The sequence below is a fragment of the Cucurbita moschata genome, unplaced genomic scaffold (genome assembly GCF_002738365.1).
Source record: "Cucurbita moschata cultivar Rifu unplaced genomic scaffold, Cmos_1.0 Cmo_Scf00022, whole genome shotgun sequence".
NCBI lineage: Eukaryota > Viridiplantae > Streptophyta > Magnoliopsida > Cucurbitales > Cucurbitaceae > Cucurbita > Cucurbita moschata.
Window position 1 is genome coordinate 560,716 of NW_019268538.1, and position 20,419 is coordinate 581,134.

At 35.8% G+C, this 20,419-nt stretch overlaps 4 protein-coding genes across 8 annotated transcripts in view; 2 read left to right on the forward strand and 2 right to left on the reverse strand.

Moving 5' to 3' along the window:
• The window catches only part of LOC111459811 (probable cinnamyl alcohol dehydrogenase 1), a 4,828-nt gene extending 2,484 nt beyond the window's left edge, over positions 1-2,344 (reverse strand). Inside the window, exons 1-3 of the mRNA XM_023102884.1 lie at positions 2,115-2,344; positions 621-734; positions 309-539 (exon numbers count right to left, since the gene is read on the reverse strand). Coding sequence (XP_022958652.1) covers positions 309-539; positions 621-734; positions 2,115-2,203 — 434 coding nt within the window. The 5' untranslated portion in view covers positions 2,204-2,344. The remainder of the gene's footprint in view (positions 1-308; positions 540-620; positions 735-2,114) is intronic.
• Positions 2,345-2,806: 462 nt separating this feature from the next.
• Positions 2,807-6,105, reverse strand: LOC111459852. Its single transcript, XM_023102940.1, has 2 exons — positions 5,716-6,105; positions 2,807-3,222 (listed from the first exon to the last, which is right to left on the reverse strand). Exons 1-2 carry the CDS (start codon positions 5,947-5,949, stop codon positions 2,989-2,991), a joined length of 468 nt encoding a protein of 155 aa, XP_022958708.1. The 5' UTR covers positions 5,950-6,105; the 3' UTR covers positions 2,807-2,988.
• Positions 6,106-7,500: 1,395 nt separating this feature from the next.
• LOC111459513 (RING-H2 finger protein ATL79-like) lies at positions 7,501-8,281 on the forward strand. The gene has a single exon (XM_023102455.1). The coding sequence runs from the start codon at positions 7,573-7,575 to the stop codon at positions 8,122-8,124; it is 552 nt and encodes a 183-aa protein (XP_022958223.1). The 5' UTR covers positions 7,501-7,572; the 3' UTR covers positions 8,125-8,281.
• Positions 8,282-10,288: 2,007 nt separating this feature from the next.
• Positions 10,289-20,419, forward strand: part of LOC111459349 (HEAT repeat-containing protein 6) — a 31,326-nt gene continuing 21,195 nt past the window's right edge. For 3 of the 5 annotated variants that reach the window (XR_002713276.1, XM_023102213.1, XM_023102214.1), the window contains exons 1-7: positions 10,289-10,560; positions 10,645-10,740; positions 12,232-12,395; positions 13,270-13,543; positions 15,527-15,594; positions 19,695-19,764; positions 19,860-20,210. Coding sequence is in view for 4 of the 5 variants with exons in the window: in XM_023102213.1 (XP_022957981.1) it covers positions 10,384-10,560; positions 10,645-10,740; positions 12,232-12,395; positions 13,270-13,543; positions 15,527-15,594; positions 19,695-19,764; positions 19,860-20,210 (1,200 nt within the window). In the remaining variant the exon portion in view is untranslated. The remainder of the gene's footprint in view (positions 10,561-10,644; positions 10,741-12,231; positions 12,396-13,269; positions 13,544-15,526; positions 15,595-19,694; positions 19,765-19,859; positions 20,211-20,419) is intronic. The other 2 variants (XM_023102211.1, XM_023102212.1) reach the window with 1 other exon arrangement.

Genomic DNA, 20,419 nt, shown 5'->3' on the forward strand with positions numbered 1-20,419 from the left:
AAAAAAAAAAAAAAAAAAAAAAAGACGTACAATTATTGAAGATGCTTCTTTTAAGGCTATGGAATAGTCCACCCAAGACACCAGAAATTCGCTTTGTGACTAGGAAAGTTGAATTGAAAATAATTGAGAAAATTCTCGACCAATTTTAAGGGAAAGAAGGAAAAAAAAAACATACCAAATAAGTCAATGCTTAAATCACATAAGGATCGGCTATTTTTAAACAATTTCCCACTTGAATTTGATGTTTAGAAATGGTGTAAAATTGATATCAGATTAATAAAAGAGAATAGGTTGGAGTTAGAACTGACCTCTCATGGACAACTATGTAGTTAGAATATCCTCCCTTTGTAATTGTACCGTCAAAATCAATTCCATTAAAAGTATTAGTGGATCCACCCGTGCAACAAACTTCTTGACCATCTTCACAATACTCGCATTGTCTGCAAGAATTCACGTAAGTTCCTACCCCAACATGATCTCCAACTTTAAATCGGTGAACATTTGCGCCAACAGTTTTCACAATTCCTGCAATCTCATGTCTGTTGTACAATTAATGACAAACACTACAAAAGTTTCAAAAAAGATGAGAACTTGTCATATCAAAAGAAAGATTAACGTACCCAGGCACCAAAGGATATTTTGAATCTCCTAATTTATTTCTTGTCCATAATACGTCTGCATAACAAATTCCGCAATGTGTTATTGTAATTGAAACATCATCATCTCCAGGAACCCTGACAATGTTAAGAGTAGGGTTAAGTCTTAATCAGTATATTTCTGAAATATCAATAAGAAGAAATTTTCATCAGGTTTTTTAAAGTGAATGAAATCACGTAGGTCAACGTCAGAAGTTGGCACATGGAGGGTGTCCAGAATTTTTAGATCAGCATCATGGCTGCAAGTGATTCAAATAAATGAAAAAATGCTGAATAAATTACACTGCATAATGATGATCAACTAGAATCCTGGATTTTCAATCCATCACTGGATCGTACCCTAAAGGAGTCCTAGTACCTTAAACAGTAGTTACGCGCAAAATAACTATACTTCAAAAATCAAACAAAACCAGTTTGCAGGATACAAAAAATTAAATGCGTAATCCTCTTGAAAAGCAGGACTTGGTTTACTCAAGAGGTTAATCAGTAAGTCATTGATGCTAGATTGAATACTTAAATCTCAGAGCATTTATGATTCATAAACAGTTCATTTGCATTTCACTTCTCAGTATTTATTTTTAATATGGTATCAGAACACTACTAGAAATGCTTGGTCGTGGCAACCAGTAAAGCTCAGCCAGAGGGAACACTTTATCCTCTTCATCAGTGACCGATTCCAGTGAGCACCATTGACCATTTCAGTCCTTACTTCCTATATCATATGATGAACCTTCTAGTGCACATTTCTCAGTGAACAAATTTACACCTCTTGAGCAGGTCAATGGAAACAGAATTCCAGTAATGAACAAAGTTGGCTTCATAGATGGACAATCATGTGACTTGAGAGGTACATTACGCAATAAAATAATAATATGGTCATAGAATCATTTCTTGGATGTTAACAGCAGTCTTCATCTTAGAATCATTTCTTGGATGTTAACAGCAGTCTTCATCTATTATCTACTCTAGATAAATGCATGACATTTAGCTTGATTTGAATCCAACATGACATCGTCCTCACATCTTCCAACTCCTAAGGATAAAATCGTCTCGTGAAAATCTCCATGTAGGGGGAAAAGAGAAATAAAGAGGAGGTTATGTCGCCACTGGGAGCCTACTTCATGAAGCTGGAAACTCTAACAGGAACTGATCAAGTATAAATTGTCCAGTTTGTAGCTAAGATAAATGCCTTAACTGAAAACTCTGTAACTCCATAGACGAACAAGAGAAACAATGAAATGACGAACAACTTAATTAGCATCCATAATCTGAAGCAACTGTATTTAGTTTAGTTAAGAACAATCATGAACAACAAAAACTAATTCGCATTTTATTTCCCGGTGCAAGATCTCAGAAAAACAGAACAAAACGTAGAACACGATCAGTAGTAACTCAACTAGGTATACCAAAAGGAATTTGAGTGTCCTCGTTGCAATAAAGGATTAAGAGATCACATACCTACGACTGAATTTATAAGGAGACAGAAATCCAGACGGATCTCTTGCGGCCCAACCGAGACAATCTTCAGAGGAAGTATGGGAACTCATCGCTCTCAAGAAACGATTAAATGAAGCAGAAGGAAGAATTTGACTTTCATAACAACGCAATCACTTGAGAAATGAATCGATGGAGCGTGGAGCTCAACACCCCGTGAACTGGATTTGTGGAATCCTTTCTGAATACGTTAGTATTCTTTTTAGTATGCTTATCTTTTCTATGAAAAGAATATTGTTTGAAATTATTTTATCAATTTCCAAATCTTAAAAAAAAAATTAAAAATTTATATTCTTTGAATTCATTTTTCTAAAATCCCAAACCGTTTTCAATTCTTTGCTGATAAATTTAATTTTGAAGCTAAGAATTTTTCAATATATTAAATTATTTAGAAAAATTGTTGATTTTTCTTTTAAAGATAAACGTTATGATTTTGAATTTGATATTTATGAATTTCCATAAACTCTTTAACCAAAATTGGAATATTGTTTTTGTATTAAATGGGTATAATAAAAATGAGAAAAAAACATATGTTGTTGAGATAAATTTGATTTTAAATTTTGTCATATTTTAAAAATTCAAGATTTTTATTTGACTTAATTTTTTATCAACCACGATTCAAATGCATGTTTGTCAGTCAATGCATGGAAACCAAGTCAACGTGAAATGTTCAAAAGAAACCTTGCATAACACCCAAAAGAGTTGAAATTTGGGGGAAAACAGTGAATGGCAGAAACTCATAAATTCATCGTCATAAGTCGTGAGCCTGCCATCAGTACTAACAAGTCCGAGGGTAGTCCATCGACTGCATCGTAAACTCATGGACGTTGGCAAAAGTTTATTTCGATGCCTTTCTCCTCCTTATTTGTGCCTTCTGTTTCTTTCGTCTCTGGACTACTGGTTCTGAAGCACTCTTCAACTCTTCTGCTCGAGGATCATCGGGCGTGGCGAGCAGAAATTTCTTGTTCGAACCAACTTGGTTGCAGAAAAGCTGCAGCATCTTCCTTCCCCTCATCCATTTCAGCAACAGCTTCATGTGTGTTTTGCTGTTCAATCCACCCACGCCAGATTCCTGATATGAAAAGCAGTATTAGATAGAAGGGCCATAAAATTCAATTCAATTCACTGCTTTTCACGAGGGCTGATGAACGGTGCACAATTTCTATATGTAATAAATATTCCTACGGCCTTCCCATGTCACAGACATGATGGATTAAGTCATCATTGGCTTCTATAAGATATATTCCAATGATCCAATTTCAAAAGTAAGAATCCTATTGGAACTTTTTATACACAACAACTATGTTCTTTGTTCAACGTTGGGGCATGTTTAAGTTATTTTTTTAATTATCCCTTTTGTACTTTTTTCACTCTCGTGTGAAATTTGTATCTCTCGTTGGCACACCAACCGCTGTCTGACTCTAATGCTGGGCCTCTAAGAGTGTGGAAACCTCTCCCTAGTGGACATGTTTTAAAACTGTGAGGCTGACGGCGATACGTAATGGGCCAAAGCGGACAATATCTATTAGCAGTGGGTTTGGACTATTACAAAAGGTTTCAGAGCCAGACACCGAACAATTGCCAACGAGGACGCTGGGCCTCGAATGAGGGTGGATTGTGAGATCCCACATCCATTGGGGAGAGGAACGAAGCATTCTTTGTAAGGGTGTGGAAACCTCTCCCTAACAGACGCGTTTTAGAACCGTGAGGCTGACGGCGATACATAACGGGACAAAGCGGACAATATCTACTACCGGTGGTCTTAAGCTGTTACACTTCTATTGTTGATATTAGTTGTTGGTTTGTCTTTGAATATATCCAATTTTACTGGCGGCACTTACAGTTACAATTGGGACACGACTTTCAGAGTAATTAAGAAAGCCATGACCTTGTTTCTTGAAAGCCATGACCTTGTTTCTTGATTGTTCAGTTAAAGGAGATACTGTTCCATGTCATGCCTGACAAAAGAAGGGAAGTGTCATACACTGCCTCACCTCCGTTTCACTCGTCCACTTATCCTCTTGAAATAGAGTGTACTGATATTTGGCGGCCAGCGCTTATCTCATATCTCCTTCTGAGGAAGCTATTAAGTCTTTCATTCATTTCCTTGATGACTTAGCTACATTTACCTACATCTTTCCCCACACAGTCAAGTCTGAAGTTTCCACTTACTGCAATACTACCTTATCTCCCTCTTTCTCATACACCACTTATCCTCTCGAAATAGTGCATATTGATATCTGAGGACCTACACACATCCCTTTCAAAGAAGGCTATAATTTTTTAATTCGTTTGCTTTGTGACTTTGGTAATTTACCTGGGCCTATCCTGTCAGAGTCAAGTCTAAAGCTTTCGCCATATTCAAGAAGTTCAAAGCTCCAGTAAAGATCCTTTTGGTACGTTATTGAAATGTCTTCAATTTGATTGAAGGGAATATTTCCACTCTTTCAAAGGTTTCGATAGGCCACTACTATGCATACATAGCACAGAAAGAAACTGAACGAAAACTAGCAAGTTGGATGCATGATGTACTTGATGGTGTTCTTGAACTAATTAACTTGGCAGAAAAGAGTCCATATATGATGTCCTTTTGGGATACCTGATGCAAGAAGGAAAATACCCTTCTAGGTGTTAACCACAAGTAGTGCTAGATTAGTGTGGTTCTAGGAAATGCTTACTAATGAAAGAAAATGAAGACAAGACTAGATCTAGATGTCGTGGAAGGGAATATCATAAGAGTATAGAGTACCATTGAGATGAAACTTGTTCATATCAAGGAGGAGTTTAACATGGTGACAAAGATGATTACGAAACTAAAGGGAATTTGGAAATAGGAAGTATCTATCCTAGAAGAGAAGACCAAGGAGGCTTATGGAAAAGTGCCAATGGAAGAATACATTACAGAGAGTAAAGGAAGGTGGTGTGAGCAGAGGGGTGTCAATAGGACAACAAGCACACTTGGGACAGTACCAGTGACACATGCTGAAGGTACCTATTTTTTATGGAGCCAATCCAAGATGGTTGGTCCCGCTGGGCTACTCATTCTAACCCACTTCAATCGCCACTGCTCCTCCTGAGCATCTCTAGGAAACAGCAACAAACGGGTGTTCAATATAAAACTACATGCGGTAGTAAGTGTTCAAGGGAACAAAGCTTGTTTGTTGCAGAAGAGTTTCGTCAAAAATACTCAAAAACTTCTCATTTGCCTAACTAATAATTAGTATTGCTTTGAAAAATGGTCGCTAATTTGGGTAGCTAGATATTAGTAATTCGTTTCTTAATGGCGTTTTGAATGAAGTAATCTATATGCTCCAGCCGAATGACTTGGTAAGCATTCTTCAATAAGTGAATGAACATTCATCTAAAAGACAGGTCACTTCAACTCAAAAGCGTATCCCCATTCAGATTGAGACGCAATATCAGACTTAAACTAATGTGGCTGCAGAGCTAACCTAGATCAAGCAACTTTGAGCGGTCCATAAGCTGCAGTTTCGATAACCATCATCCAACTTCGAAATGAAAGAAAATAAGCGATGAAATGTAACAGAGGGTGAAGAAAACCTACCTGGGCTTTAATCCAAGCATTGGAAACTGTGAGCGGTCCATGCTGCTTGACGACACCATAGAGATCTTGAGCAACCAAAGAAGCCTCCTGAGGGGTCAACTTGGGATTGATTTTCCTAAGATTCTCTGCTCGCGACCTCGAGAAATACCTCGTGAATGTGCTGAAAACAAGGCCAGCAGAACCTCCACCTCCATCTGCATTTCTAATTGTTTGAATACCGCGAAGCCACCACATATCTGATGCTAGTCTACCGCGCTACTTCGTGGTACAAAATTCTCCCACTATTCGTCTATGGCTACAACTGCGCGCTGTTGCACTGGTACCCCGCTGCCGCCAAGGCACTGAGATTCGAAGAGAGTCGACGACGAACGAACAGAATTAGACACGCAGGGTTTTTCTTCACTTGTGAATTATGATGGAGATCGGTTCATGCCGCTCCAACCGAACCGATCCGGTTCGTTTGGATTGAGTGATTGTGATGTGAAGTGAAACGTATGGTCTCTTGGGCTTAATTCCTTCCGATAAAGCTGTTGGGCTGAGCCCATGGTCTCTTAGGATGAATCTGTGCAATTTTTTGTTAATTTAACGAGTATTTTTTACACCTAATTTTAACTAAAAAAAAATATGACTAAAAAATAAAAATATATACATTAAAAACTCGATCGAGAATCCTCATCCCGATTTCTATAAAATTAAATAGGATAATTTCGTAAGAATTGAGAAATGAAATGGGTGAAGGAATGGAGATAGGAACGACTTTTCTATCACGTGCCCATCTCTAAATTCAACTCACCAACCAAACAGACGTAGCACACTACTCGAATCTAGAGTTTTATTTCAAAACGTTTCTTAATTCGACCCATTAAAGTAGTTGATAATTCAAACTTTTGTCTGTATGATAAAATAAATTCTAAACTCCAAAAAGTGAAAATAAAACAAATTATTACGTGGCACTGATTTTGTAAGCCAATTAAAAGGCAGGAAATGATGGAAAGAGAAAAGGGTGACGAAAATTATGGCGGCCGGGAAGCTGCATGCAGATGCCGATGCCGACCGATCAATGATGGTGGGGCTAATGGTGTGGGGACACTAGAAGAGTCTACGTCTTTCTACAATCTTTGACACTCAATTCAATACCTCCAAAATAAGTGCCCATCGGTTTCTTTCATTTCTTTAATATCATCACCTCTCATTTTTCTCATTTGGACTGTGTCACACGAGAGAGGTTTTCACACTTATAAATACTGTTCCTTTATCTAATCTATATGGGATATCAGACAAACAGTTGCTACTTATGAAAGAAATACTTTCGCATGTTCATAATATGTAATTATAAGACTTGTTATGTATACGTATTTGATCAAATCTGTCATTGATTTTACTAATAGGCTTGTTTAGACCATTGAAAATTACGCCTTATAACAAAATAATAAAAACGATTAAATATAAATTTATGAGAATATACATATTTGTATTTAAGAATCACGAGTCTCCACAATGGTATGATATTATCCACTTTGACCATAAATTCTAGTAGATTTGCTTTGGGCTCCAAAGAGGTCTCATACCAATGGGATAAATTTTCTCACTTATAAACCCAAAATCTTCCACTAAATTAACTAAGATCCACTCCCACTTATCCTAAATCCAAATAATGTTTTTTAAAAAATAGAATAATGTAAAGTTTGGTATAAGATAAAGAAGAAAAATGCCTCAAAATTAATATGCCACGTAGGAAAAAAAGAGAGCAGTTAAATGAGGAAATCTTAGCCACATATTTTTTATATAGTCTCTTTCTTTCATCTTCTGCAACTCACTAAATAAACTTCCTTTCAGAACTGAAGAGAGAGAGAGAGAATGCGGCCAACTCCTTTAGACGCCGACGACACTGTGGCCCTCCAGCCACCGCAATCGCCGCCGTGCCACGATCACCATCCCTGTACATGGCGGCCGTACTCCAGTTCCAAAGACTTCGAAGCCAACGCCGCCGTCGTCGTCATCCTCCTTCTCTGTGGACTCATCTGTGCTCTCGCTCTCAACACCGCCATCCGCTGCTTCCTCCGTCGCAGCGCCAATCATGATCCGTCTGATAGTCAACAGGAGGAGGAACTTCAGGATGGAACGGCGAAGCCGACGTTGGTGGACAAGTTGAAAATGGCTCCGGCGTTGGTATTCACGGCGGAGATGAAGTCAAAGCTCGCCGGTGCGGAGGCGGAGTGTACGATTTGCTTGACGGAATTCTCGGAAGGGGAAGAAATTCGAGTATTGACGAATTGCAAGCACGGATTTCATGTTCAGTGTATTCAAAAGTGGTTGATTTTGCATTCTTCTTGTCCGACTTGCCGCCGTAGCTACCTCCCTCCCTCGCCGTCATCCTCCGAGCGCGGCGGCCGCCATGGTGGCCCTTGAGCTTAGATTAGTACTCTGGCGTAGCTGTTTGATAGTAGTTCGAATTGAGCTTTTTTTTTTTTTTTTTGCTCTGGAATTTTTCTGATAAATTTTCGAATTTACCAAATTCCAGCGACACAATACTGGTACCAGAAATAATATTAAATTGTTAATTTAATCTCCAGATTATTTTGTTAATTACAAATAAATAATAAAATGGTAAAATCATATTTACTATTTGAAAAAATGACTGAATTTTAAAAGAAAAACTATTATAGTAAAAATAAATTAAAAGAATTTATTATTTAAAAAAAAGTATTAAATTACTATTAAAAAAAAAGAAAAACTTTTAGAAAGTAGCAGAATCTTTGGAAATTGAGGCGCAGACATGCAGAACAGACAAAAATGGAAAGGGACTCAATCATCCAGATGATTATTTTGTTAATTTTGTTAAATGAAATGGTAAAAAAAATAAAATTATTTATTGTTAATTGGGTAATTTGGAGTGTGGATGAGGCGCCACGTAAGCTCTGACAAGGTGGCTAACGTGTGACGTTTTGATGCTGTGTTTCAGCTCAACAGTGTGGTGTGTGCTTTCGGGAGTGGGACATAAACGTTGCGTCCACAGATTTATTTCTTTCTTTTAGAAACAAAAATTCAATTTTGTTTAAAATGGCAAAAGGATAAAATAAAATCATTCTGTAACTGTCTCCTTTTTTGTGTGCCCAAATTTTGGACTTTTCCTCAAAGGTAAATGCGTTTTTACTTCTCCCCCAAACGGGGTAGAATTCGTTTTTACCTCCCTCTTATTTATCCCTTCGATTTTTTATTTAAATTAATTTATTTATGAATACTTTAAAATTTTAATTGATAGAGTGGTATGCAATACACTCTAATATTAATATTTCACTATATATTTCTTAATTTGTGATTTCCCACCAAAACGGGTGTGGAAACCTTCTCCTGACATACGCGTTTTAAAATCTTGAGGATAATATCTGCTGGTTGTAAACATGGGGCGTTACAAATGGTATCAGAGTCAGACACCGGACGATGTGTTAGCCTTCTTGTTGTTCCTCGAAGGGGGTAGACATGAGGCGGTGTTAGCCTTCTCGCTGTTCTTCGAAGGGGGTAGACATGAGGCGGTGTGCTAGTAAGGACGTTGTGCCCCAGAGGAGGTGGATTTTGGCAGTGTCCCACATTGATTGGGGAAAGGAACAAGTGCCAACAAGGACGTTGGACATCAAATGGGAGGGTGGATTTGGTGGAGTCCCAATCGATTAAAAAAAGGAACGCGATTTTAAATTTTATAAGTAAACAAAAAAGTATGTATTAAAATGTTTGAAAATATTTATTAACTTTTAGAAATTACAACTTTCCACCGGTATGATATTATCCACACAAAAAAAATGTATTAAAATGTTTATTAACCTTTAGAAATTACGACTTTCCACAATAATAGGATATTGTTCATTTTAAGTATAGATTTGTTTTAGGCTTCCCAAAAAAAGTCTAGTACAAATAAAGATACTATTCCTCTATGATCTTCCACTAAATTAACCAATGTAGGACTCACTCCCAATAATCTTCAACATAAATTTGATGTAAAATAAGTTTAACGACTGGTATAATATAAAATAAAATATACAAAAACTTTGAATATTAAACGTAAATGACATATAACCTCTTTAACACTGTCTATTTATATTTATACAATAGATAATTATTTAATTGCAGTTTTAGTTTATTAAACTTTGTTGTTTATATTTATTTGGTTTATGAATTTTATAAAATATTCAATAAACTCTTAAACGTTGAATTTTGTCTAGAGTAAATTTAAATTTTTAAAAAGTACATTTTCGTGTATAATATATTTATTAAAAAATAAATAAATGGTCTTTAGATATAAAATTAAATTGTAGGTATATTAATATCCAAAACTTTTAAGCTTATGTTAGGGTAGAAATGTTGAATGGGTCAACATAAATTAAAAAGTTTTATGTATATGATAGATATAAAATTAAAATTTCAATCATCTACTAAGTAATTGTAAAATTTATATATAAATTTAAAAATTTATGGATTTATAAAATTAGGAAATTTATATTTGAGAAAACACACTCCAAATATGAGTGTGAATAGCAGTAACATTTTTATTTATTTATTTATTTATTTATTTTTAATTTAAAGAACTATTTTAATTTTTTAATATCTATATTGACACTAATTTCATCCGGACTAACTCGCCGGAATTGAAGAGTTGCAGCCCAATCGTCGAGGATGGCGGCGCCGTCATCGTCCTCAGCATCTTCAGTGAGATCGTGGAGGACGGCGTTTCTTACTCTGAGAGATGAATCGATCTCTTCTTCAACTTCAATTTCCCAACTTCTTTACGACACCATATTCTCCCACTCCGACTGCTTAATCGCCGCCGCGCACTACCTTCCTCCACCCGAAGTATGATTTCTCCCCCTTTTCTATGCATATTAATCGAGGTTCTTAAAAAATGCATGGTTATCGTTTTTTTGTGTGTGTGCATAGGTTTCATCAGATCTGCTGTTTCTCTTAGAAGTGGCTACTCCTGCTTCCGACTCCGTGCACGACGTTGCCCTTCTCTTCTCGGACATCATACATCTGGTGCAATTCACATTTTCGATTTCTATTTTTTATTTTACATTCTTTCGGACCTATTTCCTCAGGGTAGAGCCTGAATGATGAAATTGGGAAGTTTGTTCTGTTAGTCAATTTTCGTGCTTCTGTGAAGAATGTCCCCAACAATTTGACAATTATCTTTTTATCGACCAGTACTTTTGAGAATGCAAATATTATTTGGTTATGGGATTTGAAATCTTCAGTTAATCGGTGAATGTTTTGAGTAATAGATAGTCTATACTGGACACGATGCAAGTTGATCGTCAAATACCAAAATACTATATAATCTATATATATATTTTGATAAGAGACAATTTTCATTGACATTTGCAATTTGCCAAAGGGACATGTTATTCATGTTACTTACAAAAGACCTTACCAATTTACAGCGAGAGAAGTATGACTATAGGAAGCAGAAGTATTAGACAATTTACACCAAGAAATGCGTGGTAAACAACATTTGCAAAGAGTTTAGTAGTCGTGTCTTTTTCGTGAACACTCTCCGATTTTTTTTTTTTTTTTTTTCATAGTTTCCAAAAGAAGACCACAATGAGGTTTGTCTATAGTATAGTTTTTGCATTTTTGTGAGGGTGATATGTTAAGACCATGTCCAATATACCTCCCAAGGAAAGTGAGATGCCATATGAAGATATTGAGAATCTTTGCCCAGAATTTATAAGTATATGTGCATTGCATAAACAAGTGGTTTTGTGATTCATTATCTTTCCTCCATAATGGGCATCAATTTGGAAATAGAGTCATGTAGACTTTTTTTTTTAGGTCTTCACTTGTGCTAATGGCTTTATGTACCATCTTCCATAGGAAAAACTTCACATTTTTCAGGGTGATTTCTTTTCCATATTGTCTTTGCTAGTGTGAGGTTTATTGCTTCTACCTTTTCCCCCATATCCATCAACAAAAATTTTGTGGAGAAGACTCCGTCAACGCTAGGAAGCCACTTCTTGAGAAAATATAATTGGGGCGAGGTCAAAGCTTAATTCGGTTCATTTTGTAGAGATGCAAAATGCAAAATTCAGCCTAAATACTATTAGAGATGCAAAATTTGTATTGTCGATCTAGTTTCATTCTTCTTCATTGTAATAACTATGAATGTGAAAGTTGAACATTAAGTGGGGAAGATCTATTGATTCACTTACAATCAAGTATAGTGGAAAATTTCACTGTATATGGAAGATAATTTGCATTTAAAGTCATTGAGAAAATATGTGCAACAAACATTGAACATATTTCATAGATATGCAGCCTGCTAGATCAATGTCATCAAGGTATATGATTACGTACAATGTAGTATTTGCTAAAAAAGATACATTCCTAAATGATGAGGAATTCGAGTAGTGCATATTTTTTATATAAACATTCTTGAACCTTTGCTGTCTTAACGTTGTTTTTTCCCTGCCTTTGCTCTTCTGAAATCTTCGTTTTCTCTAATTATTAATATTCTTGCACCCAATGCAGATCCACGGTATTTCTTATCAAGTTGTTCTTGAATTTAGTTCTTCCTCTTGGAACCTGCTTCTTCAATATTTTGGAGACGCGATCCAATGCATACTTGGAAAGCTTCATATTCCAGGAAATTATGCTCAAATAAGGACCGTCTCGGAATCTTTGGAGATTGTAAGGTTAGCTTCCCTTTTCTCTCCTGCTAGCTTGGGGAAATAGTACTCTGCTGCTTCCACTTCTACACACTAGGCCAGCATTTTGTCATTTGGGCCAAAAGTCATGTTTGCTCATTTGAGTAAATTTATTGAATTTTGTGATCTATATGGTGGAACAGGGGAAATTTTGTTTGCTTTGTCATTTGTTGAGAGTGAAGCAAACTTTAAACTCTTTGACCTAAACACTGCAGAAAATACCGTTTATTCACTACTTTGCAAGAGTGCAGATTTTATTTTATTTTTTAATGTTCTGGATGCACTGGACATTCAATCATTACCGATGGTCTCTCTCTCTGTCTCAAGGATCCCTAGATCTTGCTTGTTAATTTGGATATGTTGTTTGTGTGGCAAAGGTGAGAAGAATGTGGTTTGTTCTAATTGTTTTCTTCATTTGCCAACTCTTCGTGTATAAACTCAGGATTTATGGTAAGCTACGCTGGTTACTTTTCAAAGTGTTGACACGTTTTCATTGCTGAGAGAGAGAGAAAGAGTTCATAAAGCTGAATAAAGGGAAAAAAATAATTTTCATTGTGATTTTCTAATTATCTTTTTGATGCACGTGGAAAGAGAAACAACGTAATTTTTGAATATATATGGGATGCTATAGCTGCTATTCGGTTGAATTCACTTCATAGCTTCTCTTGGGATTTCTTTGATTAAAGAATCCCAAAGTTGTTGTTTGTTTATGATTTGGTGCTTGTATTTTGTAGTGTTCCCCTTGTATGGACTTTTGATCAATTGTGCACATTGTTTTTATCCTCTTAGTATTGGATATTTTCTTTCTGCTTTTAGTTAATTTTCTTTTCCTGGTTCCTTAAAAAATTCTCTCTTTTTGCAGCTACGTTGTCTGTTCACAACAGCGCAAATTTTTACCAGCAGAAGATATCCAGCTCTCAAAGTTTTTGCTTTCTGTGATTGCTGGCTCTCAATCAGCAATATTTCCCTCGTCAAGTTCAATCATTAGACATGGTTATACCGCTGAAATTGTGAAAAATGTTACCAAATGCAACAGTTTATGGGATGTTCAGGCTGTAGCCTTTGATCTACTTAGTCAGGCCATCACAAGTCTGGGGTCATATTTCCCAGTTGATGTTTGGAAGTCAACAATTCAGGTAGAAACAATTCTCTTACATTTGTAGTTTTTCATATATGTATTTGTAACAAGTGGAACATATTCAATTTGAATGATTTGCAAGCAATATATAGGCAGTCAGCCAGTAAGGAAATAGTGTTTAGTCTCTACACTCTAGGAACAGTTAAGAAGCTAACTATTGAAATATTTATGAACCAACACAGGAATAGGATTACTAAATCAGTTGTTGGTGATGATTCCTTGATGCCATTGTTAGCCTGGATAGTTTGACAACAATGTATGATGTCTCCAAGTCTAGTAGGATGAGTAAGTGATCAAATGTTCAGAATCTGGCTAGGTTAAGTGTGGGGGTAGGGAATCTATCAAGAAAAGAGAGTTGGGTTATGAGCCTGTTGACAACAAAGTGTCAACAAAATCACAAAAGAAATTACAAAATCACATCTCAAACACGAACTGATATGAACCAAGACATCTCAATCATGCAATATGAACCAAGACATCTCAATCATGCAATATGAACTTTAAGGAAGATTTAAGGAAGATGTGAAAAAAATGTTGTTCAAACTACCACAAGATAAACTCAAGTTGTAATTCATTCCATATAAAGAAGAATCAAGCTTCATTTATTCTTGGATAGTTACAAATTTTGGGTGGATGATAATCTAGAGTTATGGTGATTCGTTAATATAGTTTAAGACTTTTTATTTACTTTAAGTTTGCATATTTACATAGTGACTAATTATGGTCATAAAGTATGAAAGTTACAACTCTGGAAATGACTTATGGAAGTCAATGGTTTTCTTGTGGGGGCTATATAAAGCCATGTATATTGTTTTTATAAAGTAAACTTGAAAAATGTAGTAGTAAAGCATTTGTGCTCTCTTTTAGTCAAGGACTAATTTTCTTTGCAATTCTATATAGTTTAGGTTACATGCTTATAATCATTCCAGCTTGACTTAATCAATCTTGTTTGTGGAGTGATTCGAATCTCAAACAAGTGTTCTTGCCTTGAGATATTCGATTAACAAGATAATTTGAATCTTACTTTCCCTTGGATGATTCCTTATCATTTTGGAGTTCTTGAATATTTAGATCTAAAGGTATTATTTTTCTATAAGATTCTTAGGTCAAATTTTCAAGGGTTTTTAATCATTTGGAATGAAATCAACTCAATTTGGGATTTTAGCTTTTGTGGTTTAGGGGTTTGCACATCCATGAGCATTATGAGGGTTCTTAGATCCGATTGGCTAGGGTTACCATTTCACCAACTAAAATTTATCATCACTCGTAAAGTCTCCACCCCTCTTTCCCTTTATTGGATCTTTCCCTTTTAAGATCACAAATTGAACTTTCATTATAAAAAAAGAGTATGAAAGGTAATGATTTTAATTACGGCATCAATTCAATGCGAGGGCAACGGAATGTTGCTTATGATTAACAATGAGATAGTAATAATTACAATATTTTAAGATAAAAGGGAGGCCCTTTAATTTTTAGGAACCACGAACTTCACTCCCTTTGAGCTGACCCTCACTTCCCATCTCACAAAGGTTTAATCTTTTGTCTAAAAAGATGGCTTCAATTTTTCTGTTAATTTCTTGTTAGTGTGGTTGGTTTGAGTTTGTAAGCTCCTTTTCAAGTTTTTAGGGCCTGTATCGTTCTTTTATTCAGGCAGATGTTTTTTTTTTTCACTTGCTTGTATCTTCGTTCATTTTTTTCTTCTAAAAGGAGTACCATATTTTGTAGCTTTTCGCTACTTTAATCGAAAGTATTGTTTCCTTGAAAAGAAAGGCTGCAATTCGATTAGCCAGGTGCTCAAAGTTGAATTCTGAAGTACCAAGAGATATTGACTAGTGTTTTATGTGTGGTTGATAATGTTTGAGGGAATGCTTGCTGTCATAGTTGCCTAAATTTTTTTGATATGAATGTAGAATATTTCTAGCTAGCATGATAACCTTCAACACTGCATATAACATGTTGAGCTTGTTTCTTTTGCCTATAGGTTATTAGAAAATTGATGGATTTCTTGGCATCTAATAGCCTACTCGTTGAAGACAAGGTGATGTCCAGGTATACAGTGAGCAATGCATTATCGTTCAGTTTTCATCATTTACAAAGAGATTTGTTACTTTTGAATTACTTGTGGATTGTTATGTCAGCTGGATCCTTTGGCTTTAGTTTAATTGCTGTAATTTTCCTGCTGTTTTTCTTTTGGTTGTTAATAGTCTTGATGTTTATTTAAAAAGCCTCTGGTTATTTCTTATGTAAGATGGACTGTTCCTCGAGAGTTTTGAGTCTTAATGATATTTTCTCCAAGCCATCTTTTGATTCCAACTTGAGGGTTACATGATATTGGTTTACATGATATTGCAACATGATAATGATATTGCAACAGTGAATGGGTTACATGTTATTGGTTTGCTGTCCTCAATTTACACAACTTTTCTTCACTTTTGTGGAGCTTTAGCTGCGAAGGGGCTATCGATTTTATTATTGTTATGAAAAACTGTTGCAATATTTGGTTCAAACGGACCTTTCATTTGAAGCACTCGATCCTGTGGAGCACCAAAGATTTTGGCTCTCGTGAGATGCTGACAAAGAAAAAAACTCTAGCCTTCCCTTTGCCTAGACTCAGTTTGCCGCAGTCGCCTTTAACCACTGCACCCTGCTGCCTTCCGCTGTTCTCTGATCACCTAGATTTTGGTGGTCCTGTTCCACTTGTTTCTTAATTATTGTTGCATCGAAGTATCTTCTTCAGTATTTGGGGTGAAAGTGCTATAATTTCTGTGAAGAAATGGGAAGTAATCGGACACATTTTTTCTTTTAATCCTTCTCATTTGTTGGTTCGAATGTGCTGTGATTGATTTACTGCAAAATCTAGTTCATTAATTCTTTTAGAAGAAACTTAAGGATGATTTCGTGGTCATTTGTTTATCTAAATTCAGATAACCTTTTGGTTGACATTTTGAATGTTCAAGGATGATTTTGAGGTTGTTTGTTTTCTAAATTCAGATCATCTTTTGGTTGACATTTTGAAGGTTCTGTTTGGCCTTCCTTACGAGGAAGAAAACTTGTGCAACTTCCTACTGACATTGATAAAAAGGATGGATGGTCTTATGGGAAATGGTAAGTGATTTCCTTTTAACTTTGAGAACAAGACGCAATTAGAATATAAAATTTCTCATCAGTTGAAGGTAGTAGGAAATTCTTGAGATGGGTCAGATGCTCACGAGAAAATTTCAAGAAGCTATGTAGAAGAGATCAAGCAAAACTAAAGTTATTTTTAGAATCACAACTCATCAGACATGACGACCAAAGTTCACTCCCCTAAGGCTTCTTTTTGCATAGGAAAAGAAATGGAAGTGGTGGAATTGAATTTTAACTCTATTTGGTGGTATATTGGTTGCTTGACCATACTCTTGGAAGGGAGTTCAGAATTCCTTAGAAGATTATTTTCGGTGGAATGTTTCTATTAATCCTTTAATGAATGATAAGGCCTTGGTGATGATTGATGATGATTTTCAGAATTAAAATTTGATGGTAAGTGGAGGTTTTTCGGCAAACATTCACTTGAAAATTGAGCATTGGTCTAATAAGAATCACTCTCATCTGGAGTTTATTAAAGTTATGGAGGTTGGATATCAGTGAAAAACTTACCTTCAGAATATGGAAACAATCCTTCTTTGGAGCTATATGGCAAAATTTTGGTGGTTTAGTCAACATTGCCTCCCAAACCCTTAATTTCCTAGATACTTCAGCTGCCCAAGTATTTAGTTAAAGTAGAACATATGTGGCTTCGTTCCAGCAAACATTGTTGTTGTAATGGATGGTAATACTTGAAATTTCTTTCTTTGACTTGGTGATATAGCTTCCGTTGAAACTCCGAGTTTGAGTAATTTACTTCATGGTGATTTATCGTTTACAGATTTTTTTTCAATTTTGGTAGCTTTAAGGAGGATTAAAAAAGTTATGGAAGATGAAGAATTTATTTTGTCGTATGAAGACAAGTTGAATGTAGTAGCTGTTGGATCAAAGTCACCTTTAGTGCATGATTTGCTTCCTAATTTGAAAGATCCGGATGCCTTAAAAACTATCAATTCCACTGATCATGATGGAATTACTGCTGTCAGTTCTTATGTGGCTGATCCTCTCTCTTCTATTGATGATATTTTACCACAAGAATAGTCATAGGAAGAAGCTAAGCTTTCATTGGGAATTCTCCAGAATTTTTCATCTCCTAAAACCACACCGAGTACTAATGAGGTGAATCCAAGATTTCTAAAAGCCTTCCCTCTTCATTATTCACGCAAGAAAGAAGCCCTTGTTATCCTCGAATACTCAGAGGTTAATTATGATACTTTGAAGGAATCTTGTACTTGTCAATTGATTTCCTCTTCACACTCGATAGTGCCTCATAATATTGTTTCAAACCAACATCAGTCTTTGATTCCTGCCAATTCTTTTAAGCAATCAATTCTCTCTCTTCCTAGTTCAGACGTTCAGTTTATTAAGGGCCTCTCCAATTCCCCTTCTCCTAGAGTAGCTTTATCAACTTGAATCTGATGAGGAATCTAATGTAAGTCTAAGCAGTTAGGAAGACACGCTTCTTATAGAGGAATCAAAGCAACAAGAGTTATTATCAGATGATTTAATTCCAAATGCTTAAATAATCTATTTCCAAATGAAGCCAACGGGTTAATTGTAACATAGCCTAATGCAGGAGCAACACCAGTGTCCTCTCCTTTAATTCCAGCCAACTTCTCTTCTCTTGTTGAGGTTTGTGGTCTTCGATGCTCTGATAATTCCGACTTGACCTCCGGAAGTTATAGTTTAATGGTGATTGCCTCGTTTGATCAGAATCGATGGCAATTTCATGGAATTTTTGTGGCTGTCAGGAAATCTGAAGTCCCAATCGATTTGGGGTCTTGCCTTTTGGTTCTTTGATTTGCTTTATGGTTTTCCAAAGAGGTGTTTCCTGGCTCATTTAGGTTTTCATGTTCCTCCTGGTGCCATTTTAAGAGTACTTTCGCCTGGTGTGGAAAATTCTCTCTTGTCAGCTTTTTGTTTGATTTTAGCTCCTTTGGCTCGTTCATTTTGGTTTAAGTCGGCTCATGGCTTCTTTAGGGTGCTTTTGTAGAATTAGACTTTTTGTCTTGTTTGGCTTGTGCTCACTTTCAGTTGTAGTTGCTTCTTATTGTTATTTCTTCCTGTTTCTCATTGGGGATTTTGTATTTTCAAGCATTAGTCTCATTTCATTATGTTAGTGAAAAGTTTTGTTTCCTTTACCTAAAAAAAGAAAAAAAAGAAAAAAGGTTCAGGCATATAGGCAGCTTCTGTACAAGTCATTAATGTCTGCTGCTTTTAATTAATAGGAAAAAGAAAAGATAAATCCAACCATGGAGTTATAATCTTTGTACATTGTAGTGTGGGCTTTGGGAGTAGCTTTAGTCTTTAACAAATTACCATTCAAAACTAACTACCCTAACTAATTCTTACTCCCTACTAGTATCAAAGCTGTTTTATATGGCTTGGGTTTTGGATTAAACATCGAAGGAGAATATCTTCCAACTGCTGTTGTTGTAGAATAAAGCTAATTTTTTTTGGGGGTTGTTGTAAAAACTTTCTTTGGACATTTTTTTTTGGAAGGAACTAAAGAATCTTTGAAGGAAAATCTTTACATTGTTATGAAAGATTGGACTTTGCGAAGGATGATGCTTCCCTTCTGTGTTTTCCATGTTATTTTTCTAATTGTTTCGATGTACAATTCTAGTTTGGTTGGTGTTTGCTTGTTCTTTTTCCTGGTAATGATTTGGGCAGTTTTCTTTTGTAATTCTTGCTGTACTTTTGGAAAGGGGGAATGTTAATCCGCGGTGCGTGTTTCTTTTTGGACTCTCTACAGAGTCATGTTTTGTTTTCTTATCGTTTTATGATTTCTCATTTATCAATTAAAATAGAAAAACTAATGACGAGCATATATAATTTACAATTAAGTCTCCATGGCCTACATCATTTACCCAGGTAACAGCCATTTCATTGGCTTTATTAGAGTTACAGTGTTTTGCTTACTGTTTATCTTTATCCTCGTCCCTAATGAGAAATTGTAATTCCTTATCTTAGCACATTTTCGAATTAGTCATCCTTTTCATGCCTTGGTGTTTTCTGTTCTGCAGGTATTATCTATCTCTTTTGAGATGTCTTCATTTGGTTATAGCAGAACCCAAATGCTCCCTTTCTGACCATGTAAGAAATAAAGCTACACTTCAAGACCTAAATTGATCTGATTGAGAATGCTTACTTACTGGAGAATTTTTTTTTACCTAATTTATTTGTTTCAGGTGTCAGCTTTTGTAGCAGCATTGCGTATGTTCTTTGCCTATGGCTTTTCTAGTAGACCCCTACTTACTTGTTCAGTTGGTAATCAAGGGAAAGAACCTAGTTTGACTAGTACCAAGGAAGATCCAAAAAGGACAAATCATAGTGCATATAGGCCCCCACACTTGCGTAGAAGAGAAAATTTAAATAAGAAGCTGGGCAATGTTCAAAATTCTCCAAGTTCAACGGCTGGAGAGTCTTTTAACTGTGATTTGATATCTTCAGATTCCGATCATGACAGTGATGGGCAAGTAAGAGATACTGACATCATCCAGAATGGCAAGGTTCGGGTTGCTGCAATTATTTGTATACAGGTAATTCAAAAAGAGAGGACCCATTTGATCGAGTTCTTTGTTGTTTTCACTTATCTATGGAAAATCAATTGCTACTGCGCTTCATGGTCACAATTTTTCTTCCTCCTGCTAATAAGATCACGATTGGCAATTTCCCTATCTGATGGGATGTTTCCTATCCAAAGAAACAAGGGAAAAAAAAAAAAAAAAAAAAAAAAAAAAAAAAAAAA

Bases quoted from the DNA above. Each gene is read 5' to 3' on its own strand.
- LOC111459852 (XM_023102940.1), bottom strand. From the start codon at position 5,949: ATGTGGTGGCTTCGCGGTATTCAAACAATTAGAAATGCAGATGGAGGT. The intron at 3,223-5,715 runs GTAGGTTTTCTT...TTTTCATATCAG, and splicing joins ATGCTTGGATTAAAGCCCAG to GAATCTGGCGTGGGTGGATT.
- LOC111459513 (XM_023102455.1), top strand. From the start codon at position 7,573: ATGCGGCCAACTCCTTTAGACGCCGACGACACTGTGGCCCTCCAGCCA.